General features: G+C 45.0%; 1 protein-coding gene across 1 annotated transcript in view; it reads right to left on the bottom strand.

Annotated features, from left to right (window-relative positions):
- Window positions 1-23994, bottom strand: part of LOC133752593 (collagen alpha-6(IV) chain-like) — an 81497-nt gene that overhangs the window by 36818 nt on the left and 20685 nt on the right. Inside the window, exons 7-21 of the mRNA XM_062183037.1 lie at window positions 23556-23618; window positions 22700-22735; window positions 22482-22523; window positions 21418-21510; window positions 19659-19712; window positions 14000-14059; window positions 12943-12987; window positions 12381-12434; window positions 11239-11308; window positions 10098-10205; window positions 8308-8466; window positions 7332-7436; window positions 5790-5950; window positions 5166-5345; window positions 4464-4647 (exon numbers count right to left, since the gene is read on the bottom strand). Coding sequence (XP_062039021.1) covers window positions 4464-4647; window positions 5166-5345; window positions 5790-5950; window positions 7332-7436; window positions 8308-8466; window positions 10098-10205; window positions 11239-11308; window positions 12381-12434; window positions 12943-12987; window positions 14000-14059; window positions 19659-19712; window positions 21418-21510; window positions 22482-22523; window positions 22700-22735; window positions 23556-23618 — 1414 coding nt within the window. The remainder of the gene's footprint in view (window positions 1-4463; window positions 4648-5165; window positions 5346-5789; window positions 5951-7331; window positions 7437-8307; window positions 8467-10097; window positions 10206-11238; window positions 11309-12380; window positions 12435-12942; window positions 12988-13999; window positions 14060-19658; window positions 19713-21417; window positions 21511-22481; window positions 22524-22699; window positions 22736-23555; window positions 23619-23994) is intronic.

Below are 23994 nucleotides of genomic sequence, written 5' to 3' on the forward strand. Positions count from 1 at the left end.
CCACTTCTGACCCAGCTCTCTGCTATGGCCTAGGAAAGCAGTAGAGGATGGCCCAAGTCCTTGGGCCCCTGCACCCACATGGGAGACACAGAGGAAGCTCCTGGCTCCTGGCTTTGCATTGGCTCAGCTCCGGCCGTTGCGGCCAATTGGGAGTGAACCAGCGGATGGAAGACCTCTCTTTCTGTCTGCCTCTCCTTCTCTCTCTCTGTAATTCTGACTTTCAAATAAATAAATAAATGTTTTTATTTTTATTTTTATTTTTTTATTTTTGACAGGCAGAGTGGACAGTGAGAGAGAGAGAGAGACAGAGAGAAAGGTCTTCCTTTTTGCCGTTGGTTCACCCCCCAATGGCCGCTGTGGCCGGCGCACTGCGCTGATCCCAAGCCAGGAACCAGGTGCTTCTCCTGGTCTCCCATGTGGGTGCAGGGCCCAAGCATTTGGGCCATCTTCCACTGCACTCCTGGGCCACAGCAGAGAGCTGGCCTGGAAGAGGGGCAACCGGGACAGAATCCAGCACCCCGACCGGGACTAGAACCCGGTGTGCCGGCGCCGCTAGGCGGAGGATTAGCCTGTTGAGCCACGGCGCCGGCCAAATAGATGTTTTTTATAAAAAATACATGGTGAAGGATGTTGGAGGCTTCATAACCACTTACTTCTGTACTCCTGCTCAAGGGATATATGCTAAAGAACTCTCGAAGCAGTGGGCGTGGCAGTGTTCATGTCAGCTTTTGCATCCAGCCTTAACATCATTCCTCCCCAAACAGGGGTTTCAGGGTGGAGCTCAGGCTATCATCAATGTCAGGCAAAGGTGAACAAAAAGGAAGGAACATTTTGCCAACACTGAGGTCAGAAAACTTGCAGACTTAGCCAGCCTCTCCCCTCCCTCTCTAAGTCTCCTTTACAATCCCCTCCCTGCAGCAGCAATCACCTAGACCAGTCAAATAAAGAAGACAATTAAACCAGGATGGAAGGTCTTTGGGGCTCCAGGGAAGTCCTGTCTGCTGCCCAGATATACCCACTAATCAACGTCCCCATCTGGTCTGAGTGGAAAGGGCTGGCACCCACACAGTATGATGTACACAGTAGCTGTTTCAGTAATAACTAGGGAGATTGATCATCACCAGCATCTGGAATGGGGCCTCTTTGGAAGCAGCCAGTTGTCTGCTTGCCCGGGGTCTGTAATAACTCATGATCCTAGGCTCAAAGGCTTCTGATGACGACATTCCATTTCCTGGCAATGATGCTATCCTAGACTGGGCTACCAGCGGTTGGAGTGGCTACATTTAGGAATGGCATCTTAATCTTTTGTGGCAACAGAAATGGCTACCACGGAAATGTCTAGGGACCACAGTTGGTTGTTTTCAAAACTGTGTACAAAGAAAGCTAGGTTTGAGATGTTATACTTGGTTTCTATAAAGAGAAATAAAACTAATGCTCTTAATTGAAGCTCTTTTGAATGTCTTGGTACTACAACAAGGATACTTGATGCCTAAGGCATGTCCTGGGCTATAGTTTACTGTAGCACTATATTCCTAAGGAGTTTCTTTGTCCAGGGGCTAGTACAATTTGGTATAGAAATCTGCCTGTGGGCTTTCTTCTATTGACTCAAGTCTGTTCTCAAGCAGATGAATGCTGGCAATACCCAGAAGATTTGGGGGGGTGTATAGGTTTATAAATGCCACGTTATTGCAATTCAGTTTACAACCCAGTTGCTTGCAAAATAGGTTGACCTAAAGTGAAGACCCATTAGTTGGCAGAGGGTCAGTGGAATGACTATAAATAATATCCCTGAGAACAGTACTGGAAGAAAAGTTCTCTATAGCTGACACCAACCAGGACTTCCAAAAGGCAGGATGACTTTGTTTCACAAAATTCCTCACCTTTCATAAGAAGTTGTGAAATGAAATACTGACCTGCTTTTTAACAATCATGAATGATTCAATTTTTTAAATTTTTTTTTAAATTTTTTATTTATTTATTTATTTTTATTTTTTGACAGGCAGAGTGGACAGTGAGAGAGAGAGAGAGACAGAGAGAAAGGTCTTCCTTTTGCTGTTGGTTCACCCTCCAATGGTCGCCACGGCTGGCGCGCTGCGGCCGGCACACCGCGCTGATCCAAAGGCAGGAGCCAGGTGCTCCTCCTGGTCTCCCATGGGGTGCAGGGCCCAAGCACTTGGGCCATCCTCCACTGCCTTCCCGGGCCACAGCAGAGAGCTGGCCTGGAAGAGGGGCAACTAGGACAGAATCTGGTGCCCTGACTGGGACTAGAACCCGGTGTGCCGGCGCCGCTAGGTGGAGGATTAGCCTGTTGAGCCACGGCACCAGCCTAAATGATTCAATTTTAACCTGTTATCATCATTCGTATTATACTAATTCATAAAATATAGGTTTCAAAATAAGCAAAATATTACAAGATGTAGTATCTTGTCCTCCTTTTTATTTTTTTTAATTTTTTTTTTATTTTTGACAGGCAGAGTGGACAGTGAGAGAGAGAGACAGAGAGAAAGGTTTTCCTTTGCCGTTGGTTCACCCTCCAATGGTTGCCACGGCTGGCGTGCTGCGGCCGGCGCACCGCGCTGATCCAATGGCAGGAGCCAGGTGCTTCTCCTGGTCTCCCATGCGGGTGCAGGACCCAAGCACTTGGGCCATCCTCCACTGCCTTCCCGGGCCATAGCAGAGAGCTGGCCTGGAAGAGGGGCAACCGGGACAGAATCCGGTGCCCCAACCGGGACTAGAACCCGGTGTGCCGGCGCCGCAAGGCGGAGGATTAGCCTGTTGAGCCACAGCGCCGGCCTGTCCTCCTTTTTCATAATGCTTCAAGTCGACAAGGTGGAAAGAGAAGTAGGTCTAAGAAATAGTTTTTTGGTTATTAAGAAGGTCCCTTCTTTTGAAAGTAAATATTAGTCCCTATGGAGCACTACACTTTGCTAGGTAGGTTCAGAAATGCTAAGAGGTATTATTCATCACCTCTAGTATCCAGAAGCTTACAATGTAGGTGGCAAAATAAAAGCATTAATGGAAGGTGATACATAACTTAAGTACCAAAGGCATATTGTGAAGATCCAGTGAAACCTTAAGGGCAAAACTGGGGCTCATGTTGATTCCTGAAAGATGGATATGATGCCACTTCATAGAGAAAAGAGGAAGAGGAAGAACACGCCAGAAGAATGTAGCATTGGCAAAATCTTAGCATTGGAAATGAACATATTGTGTTTGGATACAGTGAAGAAAACTGGTATCTTAGTTTTTTTTTTTTTAATTATGAAGAGTGAGAGATAAGATTGAAAAGGTTGGCTGTGCCTATGTTTGGAGACTTTTGAATTCCATGCTGAGGGTTTAGGCATTGCATTCAATGGGGTTCATTTGTGGTTCTAAACTAGGGGAGTAGCATGATGCTATTGGTGCTTTGTAGATATTAAATTGGCAGCAGTGTGCATAGTAGAATTGAATGGGAAGAGTCTGTAGGTATCAGATGAGAAACTACTTAGAAAGTTTTCATTCACTTACTTGCCCATCCATCTGTATAGCCATTCATCATCCATCCACTCACCCAACCATCTATTTATTCCAAATTTTATATATAGGTATTTGATCAACTAGACTTAAGATAATGAGAGTTGAGTAGCAAGAAAATGAAGGAAAGAATATAAAGGAATTGCAAAGGAAGAATATGAGATAATTTCAACTTTTCATATTTCAGATGATCATAAGAAGCTAATTGCCCCATTTCATCATTACATAAAGTATACATGGATTAAAACATCACATTGTATCCCATAAATATGGACAACTATTATGTCAATTAAAAATAAGATGAAACTTAAAGAAGTGTGGTGCCAGTAATGGAAACATAGACATTTTGGGAACAGCCATTGGGATGAAGAGCTATTCTGGCTATATGGAAGAAGACCAGTTATTAGCATACTACCTCTATAATCTATTAGCAGGACTCTCACCCATTATAATTCCAGAAATTCAGGTAGAAAAAGAAGTTTCATAAAGGGGATGGAGTTAAAGTATCAGATGGGGATTAGATTAGAAGCAACTAGGGTCTCTGCCCAATTTGAAATATCGTAAATTGACGAAAGATTCTTTCCTGCTGATACTACCATGCAATTTACAAGATACTTTTCCCAATATTCCACTAATTCCACTGAGGACAGTTGCAATAAATGGCCATCTAGCTTGTCCTTGTGCTTTTTGAGGGATTATGAGCTCATGCCCATTTTCAGAGTGCTCTGTTAGGAAATTCCTCACTAAGTACAGCTGAAATCTATATTGTTTTGCCCTCTAAACTTCCCATGGTACAACTATGATGCTTTGTCACTGTGAACATCTTTAAGCGGAATGAAAGTAAGGATTAGAGTCATTCAAGTCTCTTCTTATGACACATTTCACGGGTATTTTATAAGAGACTGTTTTCTAAGTTCAAAGCCATCTGATTCCATGGAGGCATTTCTCACCTGGAGGCCCAGGGAGGCCTTGCTTCCCTGGTAATCCATCTCTTCCTTGATCTCCAGGAAGCCCACGAGGTCCAGGAAGTCCTGGGAGCCCAATCCCTGGGAGGCCGATTGGACCACGATGTCCTTTTTCACCGGGCAGTCCTGGAAATCCCCTTTCCCCTGGAAACCCTTGTGCACCATCACCCTAGACAACACAAAGAAAATAATGAAAATCCAACTCAGACACTCATCTGGAGAGTCCTCTGACCGTGAGAAAGAGGTAACTGGTATAGCCAATACTTCACATTTTGTTCAAGTTCTCTAGCAGGCTAGTTAACAATTGGCCTCCTCTGAGTTTGGTTAGTGACAATGAGTCTCATCAACTTTGGATGATCTGATAATGTAAAAGGAGAGGGCAGGAAATCAGCAGGGCAACAACAACCCTTGAGGGCATAAAAAGCAACCGAGTTACCTGAAGCAGAAGTGATAAGCTCAATTATCACTGTCATTTATCAAATAGGATAATGACCGGTCTGGGAGAAAGACTCCCACTTAACAGGAAGGAAAAGGATGAAGTCAAAGTGCCAGCGGAGAAGAAGAAAAGTGAGATGCTCCAGATGTTTCTGTTCTGCCTTGTCTTGCCTTGTCTTACCGTCCAGATACCTATTCCCCTAGTCAGGTGTGAGGATTTACAGAGAGAAGCACCAGGACTGATCAACTTACCGGGAGGCCTGGTAAACCTGGCAAGCCTGGTGCTCCATCCTTGCCTCGGGCTCCTGTCACACCAGGGAATCCCCGGGGGCCAGGATCACCCTTCTCCCCTGGCATTCCTGATTGTGTACTGAGAGTTGGCTCCCCTTTCTCTCCCTTGGAGCCTGCAGGACCTGGTGGCCCATGTGAACCCTGACAAAGAAACAGAAGGGAATAGTCAGGATTGGTAGACTTCATAGAGTTCTGGAACATAGAACAGTATGACATTAGGTCCTTGTACACTTGGTTATGGTTGTCATATTGGAAAATAATTTCCCATTTATTTTATGGTCCTTTCAAAAAATCTTTGAGGATGAGAAGCTCATCTGAATTCCTCTATTATCTTTAGGGCCCAACACAGTGCTGGGCAAATGTAAATAACTTTGTGAAAGGGAGGGAGGGAGAAAGGTTAAGGAACATAGGTAGGCTAAAGCAGAATGGAAGTCTAGAGACATCTAGTCAGACTTCATAAAAAGCTCAAAGCTTTGTAGTATCACCCTGTTTCTTTCATGTACTTCAGGAAAGTGATTGTTGCAGACTAAAGTGCACTTGAAAGCTCCCACTAATTGCTAAGGGCCAAAGTTTAGCAAGACTTACTGGGGCCCCTGCTGGACCCTGTGTGCCCCTGGAGCCAGGATCGCCTCTGGTTCCTTGAATTCCTGGAGGGCCCACGAGACCTTGTGGCCCACGCTGGCCTGGTTCCCCGGGTGGTCCAGTGTTGAGGACACCACCATCACAAGCACAAAAGCCAGGGTCCCCTGGGGAAAACAAAGACAACATGAAGCAAAGTGGGGCATCTTTCCAAGAAGAAGAAAGAACTAATTGTGGTTATTTGTGACTTGAACAACATCAAGGAGGGAATCAAAAGGCCTATAGTAAACAGACTCAAATGAATGAGGTTCACTCTCTATCAGAGTAGATGTGTGCTGGTGGTTTGGATTTCATTAGTCTAGGATAAAGCTTAGCTAGTGAGTCTTAAGTATAGCCAGAGCTGAGCACCACTGACCTCTACTAACCCACCGAGAGTCTGGAATCCAAGTCATTCAAACATTCTCTTCATCAAAATGTCTTCTCCCCTGACTCTTGTACGTGCAACACAAATGCCAAATAAATTGATAATAGGGATCCCAAGCAAAGCACCACTGGAGGAGGTATCAAGTAGTCACTGACACTATAGCTCAGCCATCTATACCTCCTATGCCTACGGTCGTGAAAATGGGAACTGGTGTCAGCATAGGTAGCTCAAAGGCCTCTTCCTACTTTTAGAAAACTGATAATCCCTGAAACCTCCAGCATGAGTCACCTGTGACACTTGAGAAATACTCATCTGAAGAACAGATTATCCTCTTGGAGTTTCAGGGATTATGACACTTGTTTATCAGGCAGCTTGGTGGACTCCTTCGCATTCCTAATCCATTACACTCAGGAAGTCATATTCAACAATATAAGTCTTTAAAAATATTTATTTATTTGTTTGAGAGGGAGAGAGGAAGAGGGAAGCAGAGAGGAAGATCTACCATCTATAGGTTCACTCCTCAAATATCTACAACAGTCAGAGCTGGACCAGGTTGAAGTCAGGTGCCCTGAACTCCACCTGGATCTCCCACATGGGTGCAGTGGCCCAAGTACTTGGGTTATCCTCTGCTGCCTTCCCAGGTGCATTACCAGGGAGCTGGATTGGAAGTGGAGCAGCTGGAACTTGAACCTGCACTGTGACATGGGATGTTCGCACTGCAAGCAGTGACTTAACCTATTGTCCCACCATGCCAGCCCCAAGAAAATGATTTTAAATAGCTTCCCCTAGGCGATTCCCATGTACAATGCTGCTTGATACTCACTATCACTATTCTATATTTAGAGAAAACTTCTTGATCCCATGGAACTACGAAAGGCAAAGCATTAGAGTTGTCTCTGTTTTAGGAGTGAGAATGGTGTCAAGAAATACACCAGCCCAGGAGCCAGCACTGTGGCGTAGTGGGTAAAGCTGTCACCTGCAGTGCTGGCATCCCATATGGGGGGCCAACCAAGATCCTAGAGTGCTTCTGTTCAGGTTCGTCAGACTGTAGATTTGCTCGTTCCCCATATAAAACCTTCTCTAAGGAGTTTAAGGAACAAAGAAACTCAAAGGGACAAAATCACCTTTTACTCCCTTGAGTCCTGGGTTTCCTTTCGGACCTTGCTCTCCTCGGAGGCCAGGGAAACCTGGCTCTGCTCTGTGTAGGGTTCCAGTTCCAAATGATGGACCTTCAGGAAAAAGGAAGAGAAACCATTGGCAATTTACGTGAGACTGATGACTCATTTAACACAGTACAGCAGCTCGGTCACCAAGGCCTGAGTCCTTGAGGCCCAACCACCACAGTAGAAACAAATCAACAAAAATCAAGACAGAGACCTCATGCCTGTAGCAAAAATCCAACAGGAATCTTTGCTCAAATCACTCAGCGAATGGTTTCAGAATGTTCCAGGCACTGTACTAGCCACTGGGGGTACAAGAATGGACAAAGTAGTTCCAGTAACTCAGCATTTCCAATATCTACCCCAGAGTATTTCCTTAGGACAAAATAAGTATAAGCTGCAATGGTCATGGGATGTAGGTTACAAAGAATATTTCTAGTCTTTCTTTCAGAATCTAGAATTCCCATGCTCAGATGGAAGACCTAAGGAGAACAAGCCCTGTTTAGGCTTTCAGCAGCCACCCTTGAGTGTCCATGCGTGGCTTCCTCTAAGGCTCTCAGCCTAGCCCATTGGAGCCTTGTGGACCAGGAGGAACTCTACTGAGCCTGCGCTGGTCCTTTAAGAACTGAAAAGCCAGAGGCCTTTGCGTTGAGAACTATGAAGGCTGGAAGGGAATGGGTAAAGAAGTTGGAAGGCATTAGGTAGTGCTTACTTATCAAGATGACCCTAGATCGTTTGTCCCTTGATTAAGAACAGTTCTGTAGTTGGTACCAGCAGAGGCGGGGCTCTGACTTGGAGAGGCAGAAGCCTTTATCGCTACCCTTCCGCTGTTAGTTGTCCTGGCTTAGCTGTTTCGCTTATGGATGCTCCCTCCAAATCATGCCTGTTCTTCAGTCTGAATCACACCTGAGTCTCAAGGTAAAAGCAATGAACAACTTACCAGGTGGGCCAGGTGGGCCAGGTGGGCCTTGTGGGCCTGGTAGGCCTGGCAAACCATCTCTGCCAGGGAGGCCAGCTGCCCCAACTGTGGTACGGCCTGGGTTTCCTTGGTCCCCCTTGAGGCCTGGCGATCCCTGAGGCCCTAGGATGCCTTGAGTACCTAGAAGGATAAGCCCACAGGAAGATGCTCATTATATCACCCAGTTCTTCAGGAGTATTCCAATCAGTGGCACACGTTGGAAACAACTCCAAGAGAAGAATCTGAGATCAAAGTTAGAAGAGTCCTTCAGGATAAATTGGTCTAAACTCTTGGGAAACAGGGAAACATGATTAGGGGCCCAGAGTTTCTTAGTGGCAAATCTGAATGGAAAATCTGTCTAATATCCTACTTCTCAATTTTTCTACTTTGGTGCTAGGGCCATCTCTGCCTCTTCCAAATGGCAGCATAAAAAGCACAGGTATTTTAGGACTGATATTGTGTTGTAGCTGTTAACGTTGCTAACTGTGATACTGGCATCCCATATGGGCACCAGTTCATATCCTGGCTGTTCTACTTCTGATCCAGCTCCCTGCTAATGTGCCTGGAAAAACAATGGAGGATGGCCCAAGTCCTTGGGCCCCTGCTCCCACATGGGTGACCTGGATGAAGTTCCTGGCTCCTAGCTTCAGCCTGGCCCAGCCCTGGCCATTACACCTGTTTGGGGAGTAAAAAAGCAGATGGAAGATTCTCTCCATTTCTGTCTCTGTCTCTCTGTTTCTCCCTCTCTCTCTGCAACTCTGCCTTTCAAATAAATAAATTATAAATAAATAAATATTGTTTTGAAAAGCACAGGTATTTTGCCATAGAATCATCTCCAAGGAATTTAGAAACTGGTGACTTAAGGCCGGCGCCGCGGCTCACTAGGCTAATCCTCCGCCTTGCGGCGCCGGCACACCGGGTTCTAGTCCCAGTCGGGGCACCGATCCTGTCCCCGCTGCCCCTCTTCCAGTCCAGCTCTCTGCTGTGGCCAGGGAGTGCAGTGGAGGATGGCCCAAGTGCTTGGGCCCTGCACCCCATGGGAGACCAGGAGAAGCACCTGACTCCTGCCATCGGATCAGCGCGGTGCGCCGGCCGCAGTGCGCCAGCCGCGGCGGCCATTGGAGGATGAACCAACGGCAAAAGGAAGACCTTTCTCTCTGTCTCTCTCTCACTGTCCACTCTGCCTGTCAAAAAAAAAAAAAAAGAAACTGGTGACTTAAAAAGTAATGTTGAAGCTTTATATATTAGATATTTCCACTTTCTAGACTCTGGCATGGCCTTGTTCTGCCTGTCACTATAGAGTCACTTATGGGTATGCCCCTCTGATTACCTGTTTCAAGACTGTCACTCACAGGAGTGTAAGACCATTTGGTGCCCAAGTTAAGCCTAGTTAGGTTTGGGGTACAAATTTTCCTCTGGGATTTTGTTATCTCCTCTTTGGCAAGCATCAGCTTGGATGGCAAATCCAGAGACAAGTGACAGGGCTCCAGTAGCCCAATTCAGACTTCTCCAGTGATGACAAACCTCAATGATGGTCTGAAATGCTTGTCCAGATACGATGCATTATTTAATCCAAAAGAAATCTACTCACCCTGGCCCTACCCCTACATCCATTACCCTTAGGCTGGCAGTGGGGAACCTACTGACTACCATCTACCTTTGCCGTGACCTTGGCAAGGTATGTGCCTGAACCCAGAGGTATAAAAGGGGATCCTGGGAACAAGAGTGGTTAGCAAACTGATCTCTGCATGGCATGGGTTAGGTTGTACCACCTGGCAAGCTTGGGAGGCCTGGGACACCAGAAGGCCCACGTGGTCCCTGGATGCCTTCATCTCCTTTAAGGCCTGGGAGGCCTGGCACACCAGGGTCTCCAGGATAACCTGAAATTACAATGGAAAAAAGCAGTAAACAAACACAGATGAGGTTCACAAATGCCACAAAATGCCCAAGCAGCAATGCAGGGAGCTGATCTGGTTCTAGGAAGGATTTTTCTGCCATCTCCAGGTCTCTCAGATGCTCATGGTCTCATATGACAATGGGCCGACCAGAAACAAGGCTCTGTTATTGTTCAAAACTGGTCTGGCCAGGGTTTCTTCCATGATAAGATCTGGTACGTACTAAGTAGGTTCTTCTACTATCAATCTGCCGTAATTCTTCAAATATCCACTATTTGGGGCAAGATGTTGAAGTTCACTGTTTATACACATAGGTTATACACATAGGTTTCCTGGAAATGGAACACAGGAATCCAAAGTCAACTATTACTACTAGATAGGGGATGATGTTTAGAGGATGAGAGGAAAGGGATAAAGGAGGAGATCCAGGTAGAACAGGCACTATGGTAGAAGCCTTTGTTCAAGCAAGAAGTTGGAGACATTTGGCATTTGGAGGACGCAAAGTGAAGGGTTGGGCACACATAATAACTAGGACAAGGGGAGGTGAAAAAAACTTTCTAAGCTTCATACTGTTGAGGGCTCATCAACTACTTGCTCTTCTTTCCTTTTCCTATGAGATTGTCAAGCTCAAGCACGTATGGAATTATCTACGTAGGACCCTGAGTATTCCAGAGTATTACACTGAAGTCACCCCAGTTGGGTGAGACATCTGTCCTTGCATAAGCATTGCCAAGAAAAGCGTTTTTGTTTTGTTTTGTTTTTACCAAATGCAGCCCCAGACATACAAAAATGCTAATCTTGGTGGATCCAACAAAAAAATGGGGTGGTTGCTTTGTCTTTTTCTGTGCTAGAGATGGGAGTTAGGTTCATCCTCCAAACTCAGAACTCATGAAGGAGCCCTGGAAGCGTTGAGTTCCATAGTAATCCAAAACTGAGAAAGTATCCTTTCAATAGTTGCAGAGGATATGGAATTTAACTCTATCCTTTCTCTCCCACTCAAGTCTATGAAAAGTTGCACCTGAGATCACAGCGCCATCTACATCGATGAAAATGTCAGGGCCTGGCAGGCCGATGGCACCCTTTTCACCCTGCAAAAACGAAACACGTTACACTCAAATATTTCCATGACCTCATCACCCATGATGTAAATGTTTTTAAAGCGAATCCTTAGAAAAACCAAAGATTTCCCTTTCTGTGACTCTGGTTTCCAGGGTCAGCTAGTCCATAGGTTACTATCAACGTCCAATACATGTAAGCTGAATATGACACAAGGGAATCCAGCAGCCTGGCAATTACAAACCTGTCAAGGACAAGGGATCCCAATTTTGCTTTGCAGCCCTACTCAAGGACAATCTGCTTCTGGGCCTGGGAAGTATACCAGAGGCAGAGACAATAAGCTAAGAGGTACTGAGGAGGGAGCAGAGTTTCAAATGTTTTCTATGCTCAGCAGGCCTGGGGATGTGCTACTGTCACTTCCCTTGCTAGTGGATGATACCATCTAGAGGAAGGCAAAGGATTCCTAATTATTCCCCAAAGTGGGGGGGGGGTAGATCCTCAGGTCCCAGAACCAGATGCAATAGCATATCCAGGGTAGGGTGGTGGAGCTGTTTATACCAGGTGCAGACAGTAAGGGTATATATTGTATAAAGAGAATTTTAAAACATTAATAAAACCTAAAAGTGGGGAATTCTTAAAAATGTCAGTAACAAAACATTCCTCTTCTTAGTTTCCATCAGCATCCTTCCCTTGGTTCACCATGGGTCAAGTATTATTTAAGGAATGCTTTATCAGTGTGCAAAGTAGGTTGCATGCATCTCTTTTTTTAACTTTTATTTAATAAATATAAATTTCCAAAGTACAGCTTATGGATTACAATGGCTTCCCCCCCATAAACTTCCCTCCCACCCACAACCCTCCCTTCTCCTGCTCCCTCTCCCATTCCATTCACATCAAGATTCATTTTCAATTCTCTTTATATACAGAAGATCAATTTAGCATATATTAAGTAAAGATTTCAACAGGTTGCAATAGCATGCATCTCTTAAGAGTGACATCTAAAACATCAAGATATTTTAAATACTTCAACCCATATGTAGACCTCTATGGAATTCTCCACTCTTCTACCTCCTCAAACCTGGATATTTACTTCAGAGACTTTACCTTCATTCCTGGGAGTCCATTTAGCCCGGGGAAACCTGATGTTCCCTTCTTGCCCTGTGACAGAAACATCATTACCACCAAGTTTGAAATAATAGGGTGTAAGAGGAGCTGGTCTTTGTTTTAGGCCAGAGCAAATGGCAAATGGCACAGGGACTGTGGCTGGTGTTCCAGGGTATGTATGGCTTCTACCTGACTCTAGAAGCCAGAATGTTTTCTAGGAATGCAAAATATCGTACTAGGGAGTCAACTTACATCTTAAGTGGAACAAAGGCCACAAGGCTAGATAGAGATGGATACAAGTAGATTGGCCGTGCTAGTCCCTGATAACATGGCCAGAGATGCATGACCACATCATGCCATGGCAACACACTGAACTTGATACTGCATACCCATATTCTTAGGTGAAAAGAAGAGAGAGGCCAAGATTATACCAGTAAAAGAGAGATGGACAATTTGCAATATAAGCAATGATATCTTTGCCATAGTAAGTTAAAGCAAGGTGGGGGGGGGCTTTTCATTAGGATTTTGTACACCAAGGTTTTAACAATATTAACCAAAATACCTGTTTCCCTGCAGGACCCTGGACTCCTTCTGAACCCATGGGACCCTATAAAGAGAATAATTACACCATAGACAGATTAATAGGTCGCACTACAAAGATGCTGGACTTATATAACAAAGCTATCCAACTAAGTTTAGGATTGGGTGGCTCCTAAAATCAGGTAAGAGAATATTCATAGACCTGCCTTAATGAATTCTAACTACTAATCCATTTGGCTGGATGGACACATGGAGCACATTTTAAAGGGCTAAATAAATGGAAACATTTTAAGTAGTAGGTAGAATTTGGTAGAATGACTAGGTGGTACTATACCTAGTCTGCATTATTTCCAAGTCAGGAGATTTTTATGGGAGAGGCTCTCTTATCGTTTACTCCAAATGCATTATTTGTTGATTATGTGTTTTCAAGACCAAGGGAGAAGGAAACATAAAGAAATAAATGGCAGGGTAATGAATGAATATTGGTAGATATTCAAACAACTCTTAACAAACCCCACGGCCACGGTATAACCACAACCTAAGTTGGCCAACTGCTTATAGCTCAAGACCTAAGTGCCGAAAGCTAGGAATCAGAGTCTGATAATTATTTCTCCAATTGAAGTAAGATTATTATTGGAAACTGTTGACTCCAAACATCACTCTCCATGTTCTAGAACTTCTCAAGCTTGTTTCTTTCCTATAAAGATTGCACTTGACCCTCTTTCATCCATTCCTGTGCCATTTCCCTGCCCACATTCCCTTGAAATACAATGGAATAAAAACAAGCCAACACTCTCATCATTTTACTCCAGAAGATAGTTATATGTGAGGGCAAGGGGGCTAAAAGGCTGAGGAGCCACTTAAAACAGTGGGCACGGCATTCTTTATTCTTAGGAGCCACACAGTGAAGGACATGGGGCTAAGTGGAGAGAAGGAGGTCTTAGGAAGCTGCCAGAGGGTTAAGGAAGAAAAAAGTAGCATAGGTAGCCATCAAGGCATGTAACAGAAGGAAACAGACAGCAAAGTAAGTGGACCAAGCGATTGGACAAATCTAGGCAAGCAACATTCCAGGTTCATACCCTGGGTCCTGGCAAACCAGGGATTCCTTTTTCTCCCTTTTCTCCAGTGGTTCCAAATCCCTGAAGGGAAAAAAGAAGCCAGAAGTTATAGAATTCATTTTCTCGTGGGTCTCCAGACTCCTTCTAAAGCAGGGAAGCAATTTCAAACTAGTTCGATTGTTCCACTTGGAAGCCTCATCACACTGAGTCTTTGGTCACCACCTGTGAAGGGACATTGGGTCTGAATATAGTTTGGACCATTCATTCAAGGTTCGTTTTGGTTCTGAGAGTGATGTCTTCTTACCAGAACACTATGACATGTGTTTATAGCATCATGGCTAACAGCATAGGGATCATTAACTATCCAAGCTCATTAACTTTACCAATGGAGACTATAACACCCAGAAAGGCGAAGAACAGAAGAGAAAGCCAGGTCTTCCGACTTCCATTCCCAGGCCATTTCCATGCAAACAACCTGCCTTCTACCATCTAGGAACTTGAGTGTGTGATCCAGAAACAGAGCCCCGTGCAAATCCTGGGGGGTTGCTATTAGAGGGAAGAGTGTTCCCCTTTTGGAGACATGATGACTGTAACACCCTTTTCTGTGCAGAGAAGTATCTCTGTCTAGGCAGGATTTTGAACCTGCAGCTCCTGTGCTGGAACTTCAGGGCTCTCGGTCAGCTTTAGGAACACGGCAAAGGGGAGTATGAGACGGTATCCAATCCCTCTTGTCCCACTCACAGGCAGTGAGGACTTTTAGCCATAGGGGTTTTGTAGGTAGAAGCAGGGCATCCAAGAAGCAGAGTGAGTAACAGCTTCCTCACTTCTTAGGTCCAAGGCAAACATCCCTAGCCCCCAAGATACAGAAAGGTTCATGATCAAAGTGGATGGACAACTTAACTGAAGGCATTTTGTTGTTATTTAATATTACACTTTATGGAACAGAGAGCTTGAGCTTTTTGGAAAACAGATTTAGGCCTATTGTGAGAATAAAGAGCTTACGGAAGTTTTCTCAAATGTGAGCTTGTGAAAGATGCTGAATATTGGGGCGCATCTCCTGTTGTCCCCTGGATGTGACCCAGCTTAGCTGGTGTGAGGGCACCGCTCCAAACCCATTTTAACTTTTTCTTCCTTTTACATACTCAGTGCATTCCCATGGGTACTGAAAGCTGGCAGGATACCCTTTGGCTTTCTGGGCTGCAGGTTTTGTTTTTTTCTTTTTAAAAACGTGGGTTGCTATATTATCTTTTTATTGAGGGGAGGGTGTATGTGTGTGCAGGGTCCAATTCAAAGCAGCCTTTGGTTTTTACTTGCCTTTTCCCTTTTCTGTATCCACTGTCAAATAGCTTAGTTCTCGTGCTGAGTAGAATTGCTAACTTGAAAGGTCCGTGGCTCAAACGGAATGCAAACATACTTGAAATTTTAGTTTTTCTGCATCCCGAGTGGGAAAGCAAGACATACTGCCACCTAGTGGAATGTCTGTTGCCCTCCTGAGGTCAAACACTTCAAGCAGCCTTCTTTGATCTGACCCCGATTCCAAGCTAGCACAGCCCAGGCAGCCCCAATGTCTTAAAGGGCTATGCCTGGATGTGTATGAAATTTCTGTAAGCAGCAGGCTCCTGCCACAGTCTCTTCCCTCTCCCTCCTAGGCACGTTGCTGCAGTCTAAGCACATATAAGGTGGTTTGGATTAAATAACTTGTTGGACTGAATGGGATAATGACTGAGAGACCCAAACTGTACCAATGCAGGCAGGAGAGGGTGTGCAGAAACCATTTCATTTCCTGCCTCCTCTGCCTTGCCCGCAATCCAAGAGAGCTCTGTATTCCTCTGGGAAACAGGGAGAGCCTCTGGATTCTTGCTGTCTTAGAGAGGGGGTCTGAGAGCTTGTGTTGCATCGTGAACAAAGATAAAGACTTGAAAAGTGTTTAAAGGGAAAAAATACAAGAAATGTGGGGGGGGGCCGGTCAGAGCCAATAAAAGAAAAATGGCATGGCGAGACATTGTGCTGTGGGCTCAGCTTGTCTCCTAGCACCGGCAGGCACTGTATAGGGACCCCGCCGAACATGCTGTTCTAGCAAAATGTTCTGGGACCTGGCCCTGTGGACCCTGTGACACTTCACCCATGTCTTGGGAGGTTCCGCCACTGCCGTCCCCACCCGCCCTGTGCTGTCCCAGGGCCCAGACGGCCTCATCAGAGCACTAGCTTAGCTATTTGCAAGCCTCTCCTCCTGTGCCCTGGACTCCTGCTTTGTGGTTCTTCGAAGGCTCAGTTGAAGGAGAAGCCCCTCTGCCCACACACTCAGTAGTTCTCAAGATTTACCAGCTTCTCCTCTCCCTCCCTGCGTGGCTTCCATTTCGACTCCCTTGTGCTCGCTGGTCCCTTGGACAGAGGGCAGGCCATACAGGGATTGGTGACAACCTCTAATGGGAGGCCCTGTGGCTTACAAGTGCTAAGTGTGCTACTGGGAACAACGGGATGGTGTGTGCGAAGCTGAGACTGGGCCAGAAAAAATCGGAGCTCTTTGCTCACTGCAGAGAGAAAGAAAATGAGGCATAAATCTTGCCAGGCTGGGTGCTTGGTCCCCTGCAAAGATTGGAGCTCAGACGGGTAGGAAGGAAACAAATGGTTAAAGGGAACATTTTGGATCCCTAGAGATGTCTGTTCTCAGTACTGCCTTGGTTTTCAGTGAGCGTGGATAATTGAAAACCAACGTGAGAGCTTCGGATCTGAGAAGTGTGTTTCCTCTGAAAAGCCCAGAGTACCTCAACTACCTTACCACCTTTCTCCTCCCAACCATTCTGCCAGAAGGCAGGGAGGGTCCCCATGAATGTTTCCATTAAGCAGACAGAGCTATTAGGATCGAAGGAGTTCCATGATGTGGCCAGGGTCACGTGTGGTATCCGTGCGGAAGTGGGCTGGGAATGCTGGGTTTTTGATTCCCACCCTATGAAAACAAGCCGTCCTATGTAAAGGGAGGGATTTTGCTGCTTTGATGGCTATAGTACTGGGGTTTCTGTTTTTCAGCCCATATTGTAAAATACTGATCTGGAAATAGCATTGCAATAATTTATCACCGTGTGTTGCCGTCACTGGGTCTCTCTTTAACAGGACAAATGGAAACAGATTGAAACTGCAGCAGGGGAAGTCCTATGAGGTTGAGCTGAAGGGAAGGGGAGGGAGGAGCCCCCTGTGACACCAGAGGAGATGCAAACTCCTTCCCTAGAGATTCATGGAGAAAACCACCATGGCCATCCTGGCTAGCATGTGCTGGACTGCAGAGGGCAGTATGGTATGGGAGAAAAGCCCCGCATTGGCTAGAATTCAAGAAAGCTCACTTTTGATCGCAGCCCTGCTAATAAGCAGCTATGTGACTCTGAACAAGCCTCTTCAATGGTGCAGGCCAGTTTTCTCATCAGTACAAGACGGATAAGCCCAGCTCAACTTCACGGGCATGTGCTACCTTCACGGGCATAATGCAAGGGGACTCGAATTTATGCAAAATGCTCTCTAAAGAAATGTGTGCGTCTTATTCCCAAACCTACTTGCAAAGCATGTTATATCTGAGCTGTCCAATAGAAAGAAAAGGTGAGTGACTATGGACCTGTCTCTTTTCTAGTAGCCACAGTAAAAAGGTCAAATAAACATAGGATATTAATTTTAATAATTTTTTTTGAGCAAATATATCAGCATTTTAGCATTGAAGTAAAAATTGTCACTAAGATATTTTTGACTTTTTTTTCCTACTAAGTTTTGGAGATCTGGTGTGTATTTTACACTCACAGTATATCTCATTTCTGACCAGCCACATCTCCTAAGTGTGGTAGTCACATGTGCCTTGTGGTTATCTTATTGGACAGCACAGCTTTATACGTAGTCAAGAAACTTCACGTATATTGTTACTTGGGCCTCAAAAGAGTAGAAATCATCATTGCCATATTGTACACACACACACACACACATTCAGCTCAGTGATTTGCTAAAGTCCCAGAGCTAGAGTGGGGTCTCAGGTTTGGGTGTTCTGTCTCCAACACTAGGATTCTCTTCCTCTCTGATTCATTAGATACAGAGTTGATTAAAATCAAGGACACTGAACTGATAATTCTCTATGCCCCTTTGTTTCTAAGGTGTAATAGGAGTCCTAATGGAAGCAACCTGTGCCACTGGCCCCATTGGCTCTGCATTCTAACTACCTAGAGAGACCTATAGTGCTCCAAAGTATTGTAGGGCAGGGCCAGAGTCATCGATTCCCATTGTGCCAGCAAGCAGGGGCAGGCTTCAGTATCTATGATTCATCTGCTTCTCGCCAGATCCCTACCCTTGCTCCAGGAAAATACGGTCAGCTCCTTCTGCAAAACACACTTCTGGTGATTTAAGACACATGAACCAAATGTCATGTATTGGTCTTGTTGGGATTCTCATCCAAACAAAGTACCTATAAAAATATATAGATGTTTAACTTTATGTTTACATGCATTTAGTTATGGGGCAATCATCAATTTGAATTCTGCTTGCTAATTGGCAGTTAGTAGATTTTCAAATGTCCCATGATAAAATGTTCAACATTTTATTTATTTTAAAATTTGGAAACCATCCACTTCTCTCCATTTCCATTGCTATCAGTATAGTCCTAGCCACCCTCACCTGCTTGGACTGTTGCAACAGACTCTGTGTTTGCCATCCCACCCTTCAAGCCCCCAGGCCCCCAGCCCCTGCAGTCGCTGTGATCTTAAACATACCAATCAGAGCCTTCATTTGGATGCTTTTCTGTTACATTAAAAATAAAAGCAACGTCTGAACCAGCAAGGTGGCTGAGACCTGGCTCCTGTGTCTCTGCCTAGTTCTTGGCCTTGCTCACTCTGTTCTTCCCACTTACCTTCTCGGCTGTTCCTCAAAAGCGCTGAGCTTTTTCCAACTTCAAGGTCTTGGCACTTACGGTTGCCTCACTCTGAAACTTTTTATCTGATCTTTGAGTTGCTTCCTCATAATGTTCAAGCCTCAGCCCACGCATCACTTCCTTGGAGAGGCCCCACTTGACAACTCTTGTGTCGAGTGGTCCAGCCTGTTCCTCGCGCACTGCGCTATACGGGCTTGGTACTGATTCATCTGTTCACTTGCTTGTTAGCTGTATCCTCGCTCACTTCCTCATCAGAATGTTATCTCAGGGACAGGGAGTTTTATTTAGCTGCTTTTGTAGCCCCTGAATCCAGCAAGGTGTCTGGTACATAGGAGCCCTCAAAGAAAGACTGTAAGCTAGGCAGGCAGATGGAAAAATGAAACTAACATAACTATGATGAGCTGCTATTTGTCGCACAGTGGATATATGAAGCCCTTTTTCATGCATGCTATCTCATTTAATCCTTGCAACCACACCCAGCATTATCCCTTTTTTTGCAGGTTAGGAAACTGAGGCACAGCAAAATGAAGAAACTTGTCCAAGTCCACATGGCTGAAACAGATGGCACCAGCTTCAGCTAATAGCCATAAAGATATTCAGCCCCATGGGAAACGATGCTAATGTCCCCATGGGTTCAAGAAATAATATGAAAGGCCTTCTAATCATGAAGATGTGGCATTCTCTACAATAACATGGGAAGAGGTCTTCTTGTTAGCCTTCTATTGCTACAGCTTTTGTCCAGTCAGACCCTAGCATATATGTTGATCACATAGGGAGACTTACTGGAAACCCTGGAGGTCCAGGCATGCCTGGGATACCTTGAGGTCCCGCTTCACCCTGGAAAACCAAACGAAAGTTTAGTGAGTGGCAGCAGGAAGCAATAAACATAAAGAATGGCTTCCTCAAAGTACGTGGGGTGAGAAGTGGAGAACCAGTGAGGTATCTGCAGTGGGCAGCAGGGGGTGGTGTGGATTCTCAGGGCTTCTTGACTGGTAGCATCATGGGATGTCTTAGTTCTGGGAGTCCTTTGCGGTATGGAAAGGACCAAGAGCCAAGGACTGCCCAAAACATAATCTCTACTGCTCAGGCTAATTGGGTGACACAATGGATAATTATCTGTTTTCTTCCTCAGGGAAGAAGCTGTAGAGTACGATTTCCTGTAGCAAATTACAGGCTGCAAAGAAATCAACAGTTTGTAGGAATGGGTAGCAATTCCAATTTGGATGTAGACATGTAATGTTCTAACTTGCCTTTCCCTGATATGCTATGTGTCCTAGAGGGGCTCCTTAAGGTTTGTGAATGATCAGGGAGATAGGCAATCTTCCATATGCACTCAGGCTGTTTTCAAATCACTGAATATTTCTTGTCAATCTGGAGGGGCCTGGACCTGTTGCCTCCATTAAGATAAAGCTAAAGGAATGGGACTGAACATGTTCTAGTATGTAGGCCACTCAACCATAGGAATGGAATCACGAAACGTATAAGAACCTCAGGAAGGAAGAAAATGCAGGCGACTCAAAGATATCTACACACCTTAACAGCATACAGCCTTTCAAACACAACCACGTATGTAGTACACAGTCACACAAAAATACAGATTGTAAACTATCTCAGTTAAATGGGCCTGCAGTTTAAGCCTCGGTTGTTCAGACCAGGTGTATCAGGACATTGACTGCCACTTTGTGATAGTACATCCTATTTGCAGGGTCAGATTGGGAGGGCAAATGGCTCCTTCCAAAAAGTAAGTCAGGGGCTGGCATTGTGGCACAGTGGGTTAAGCCACCATTTGCAGAGCCAGCATCCCATATTGGAGTGCTGGTTCAAGTTCTGGCTGCTCTGTTATTGATTCGGCTCCCTGCTAATATGCCTGAGAAAGCAGCAGAAGATGATTCCAGTGCTTGGGCCTCTGCCATCCACATGGGCGACTGACCAGGATGGAATTCCTGGTTCCTGGTTTCAGCATGGCCCAGACCTGGCTGTTAAGGGCACTGGGTGAGCGAACCAGTGGGTGGAAGATCTCTCTCTCTCTCTCTCCCTCCCTCCCTCCCTCCCTCCCTCTCTCATTCTGTCTCTCTATCACTCTCTCTCTCTGTCAGTTGGCCTTTCAAATAAGTAAATAAGTAAATGCATATTTTTAAAAGATAAATAAAATGCAATCACATATACCCAAAGTGTTCCATCACAGTGCTTTGGTGGCAACATAAGTATTAACAAGTTTTTGAGTTAGAAGAAAAAACTCCAACTATTTAATCCTTGTTTTAAATTATTCCAAATATCAAAATTCAATCTGGAAAACTGAGAGGAAAATAGCACTTAATCGAACATTCAGAAACCCAGGCACACTCACACCTCCACACCAAGAAAGAGACTTTTTAGGAAGCTTGTCATAATGAACTAAACAAAGAAGACTTTGGCCCTCAGGTGCAGACAAAAACCCACTACCCAGAACCCTCGGTTCTCCCAGTGTTGTCTGGTTTTAAGAGTTGAATGATGGTGTTATTAGGAAAAGGCTTATCAATTCTTCTTCTTAAATGTTTGCTACCTTTGATCCTTTCTTCCCTTTAGGAAGGCCCATGAACTCTAGTTCTCCAGTAGATGGTGGTGGTCCTGCAGGTCCAGGGAGGCCAACATCCCCCTATACAATGAAAGGTAACAGTAAGCAAAGTATAAATCACATAGACCATTTTTTTCCAAAGGGCAAGTTTGTTCACTGAATACACTTCACAAAGAAACTAGCCATTCCTTTGACCTCTTCACCTTTGCATCAAGGAAGAAACAAAACTCATTGTCAAGGCATGAGAAGAATTCTAAGTCCAAATAAATGCATTCTGTACCACCACTGCAGAAGGAAGCAGTGAGATGGATGAAAGGAAACCACAGGTTCATGGTTGCCATGGTCATGCACAAAAGGGTTTTGAGAAGAGGGCTATAAAGCAGTTGGAGCAAGGCGAATGGCTACCACCGGCAACACTCTAATTGGTCCGATCTTTGTCAAGAGCACAAGCAGAGGCAGTCAAATCTGTGCTGGAATATGGGAGGCTGCAGTTGCTCCTTCAGAAAATGGTGCAATCTATGGGACAGCCAGGAAGCGTGGGGAGAGCAAGCCCTTGACCTCTATATAATTAGTATACAGGAAAAGGAGGAAAGGAGGGACACGGAAGAATGGTCAAAGAGGGGTGAAGAAAAGGATAGAGGCAATAGACAGATAAAGAAATGTAGACAGCAAGGAGGGAGATGAGGAAGAGGATGGAAGGAAAGGAGGAAGCAGAGGGAAAGTGACAAATACACAAAACACCAAGAGAATACCCAGGTGGAAAGAAGAGAAGGAACATGTTTCAAGAGAGTATCTTTGTAAGAAATGCACACTTTACAGGCAGGCAGCCAGGAGATGCCCATATTGGGAAGGGAAGAGAACCACAATGGCCCATGTGTGGCAGGTGCACATGCAGCCCTCAAGAGATCCCACCCATGGACCTACGGAGTTTGGAAAATGCTCATTTCCCAAAGGGAAGAACCATACCCCCTTACATGAGTATACGTGGGTGTAACCAGAGAAATTTCTTGGAACATATGGAATGCAAATTATAGTTTCCAAAATTGATTTACCTTGACTCCTTTCTCTCCTTGGAAACCTAACCCCATATTCCCCTGGGGCACAGGGATGCAGGGAGGAAAAATGAAATCAATTACTAAACATGCTTTAGATTGTAATTGGAATACAGTTTTTTTTTCCAGAAATTAATTTTAACCAAACTGGTATATCTCTGTGGAATGAGAGTACATAGTGGTAGGAGACAAATGCCCCCAAGACAAAGTATACTTACATCAGGGCCTGGGAAACCAGGGGGTCCTGGGGGACCCTAGATGCAAAAAAAAGAAAAGAAGTATGAACAATTGTTAGTTTTAATCAAAAAGAACATGGGCATGTGGAGAACCACTGGCGATAAGTCCCTTCCCCATTTGATGTAATGTGGGGGCAGGTCCTAGCTCCCTCTCCCAAGATTCCTTTTATATCTGTTTTGAAATCTGCTAAATTGACCGGGTTATCCCATTCATGTTGCCGTAGTGAAGACTTCATATGTCATTCCTGTAAACAGGTGGCAACTTTTTAAATGATGATCTTTGGTGAAGCTAAACTTGAATAATAAATGATGAGATTTCGAGAACTGGAAAGAACAGTCCTGTGGATAGCATCTTTCCAGAACCGCACAGATGCGGGGTTGTGCATTTCCTGTATCAGTGATGGGAAGTCAGTCTGGTATCAGAAAGGTAGGCAAGGAGGTAGAGCTGCCAAAGGTACAGTACTAGATGGATTTGCAGGTTTTCTCAGCATTCAGGGTGGGTGGGTGCTGGTACAACTACTTAGCAAATGCTGTCATGGGTGAGGGAGCAGAAGGGGATGATGGATGTGTCACAAGTATCCACTACCCCTGGGCTATTCTTCAGGTTAAGCTAGACTAGAGGCTTTCAAGGCATAGATTGGATGTCTAGAAAGACTCCAGCAAATGTAGACAATCAATAGCTCCTGGCAAGAATGCGATTCACTTAATCCTGCAAGGACGGAGTTTGTCCTTCACTTGCAAGTCCTACTCTACACAGGCTCACATTACATTCATGGCAAGGTGGGGAAGATGGCTGTGCAAACACCATCGTCATAGATTAGATTTCAATTGGTCTTACTTGTAATCCTGGTGATCCCATGGGTCCTGCAGCTCCAGGAGATCCTGGTGCTCCTTGTGGGCCCTAGAAACACAAGTTTCTGTTGAGGTCAAAAAGTAAGACAGTTATGCAGGAAAAAGGAAAAACGTATGTGAAGGAGAACTGTACAACAATGTGTGTAGAATTTTATAAATAATGGTCAAAACCTGGAAACATTCCAGGTGTTCATTGGTATAAGGTTTGAGACATAAACTATGACATATGCAGTCAGTGGAATAAATACTCAACAATAAATAGTAGCAAACTACTGATATAGGAAACACGGTGGATAAATGTCAAAGGTATTGTGCTGGGGCTGCTGCTGTGGCATGGAGGGTAAAGCAGCCGCCTGCAGTGCCGGCCGGCATCCCATATGGGTGCCTGCTGGAGTCCTGGCTGCTCCACTTCTGATCCAGCTTCT

This window comes from Lepus europaeus, chromosome X (genome assembly GCF_033115175.1).
Source record: "Lepus europaeus isolate LE1 chromosome X, mLepTim1.pri, whole genome shotgun sequence".
In the NCBI taxonomy this organism is placed as follows: Eukaryota; Metazoa; Chordata; class Mammalia; order Lagomorpha; family Leporidae; genus Lepus; species Lepus europaeus.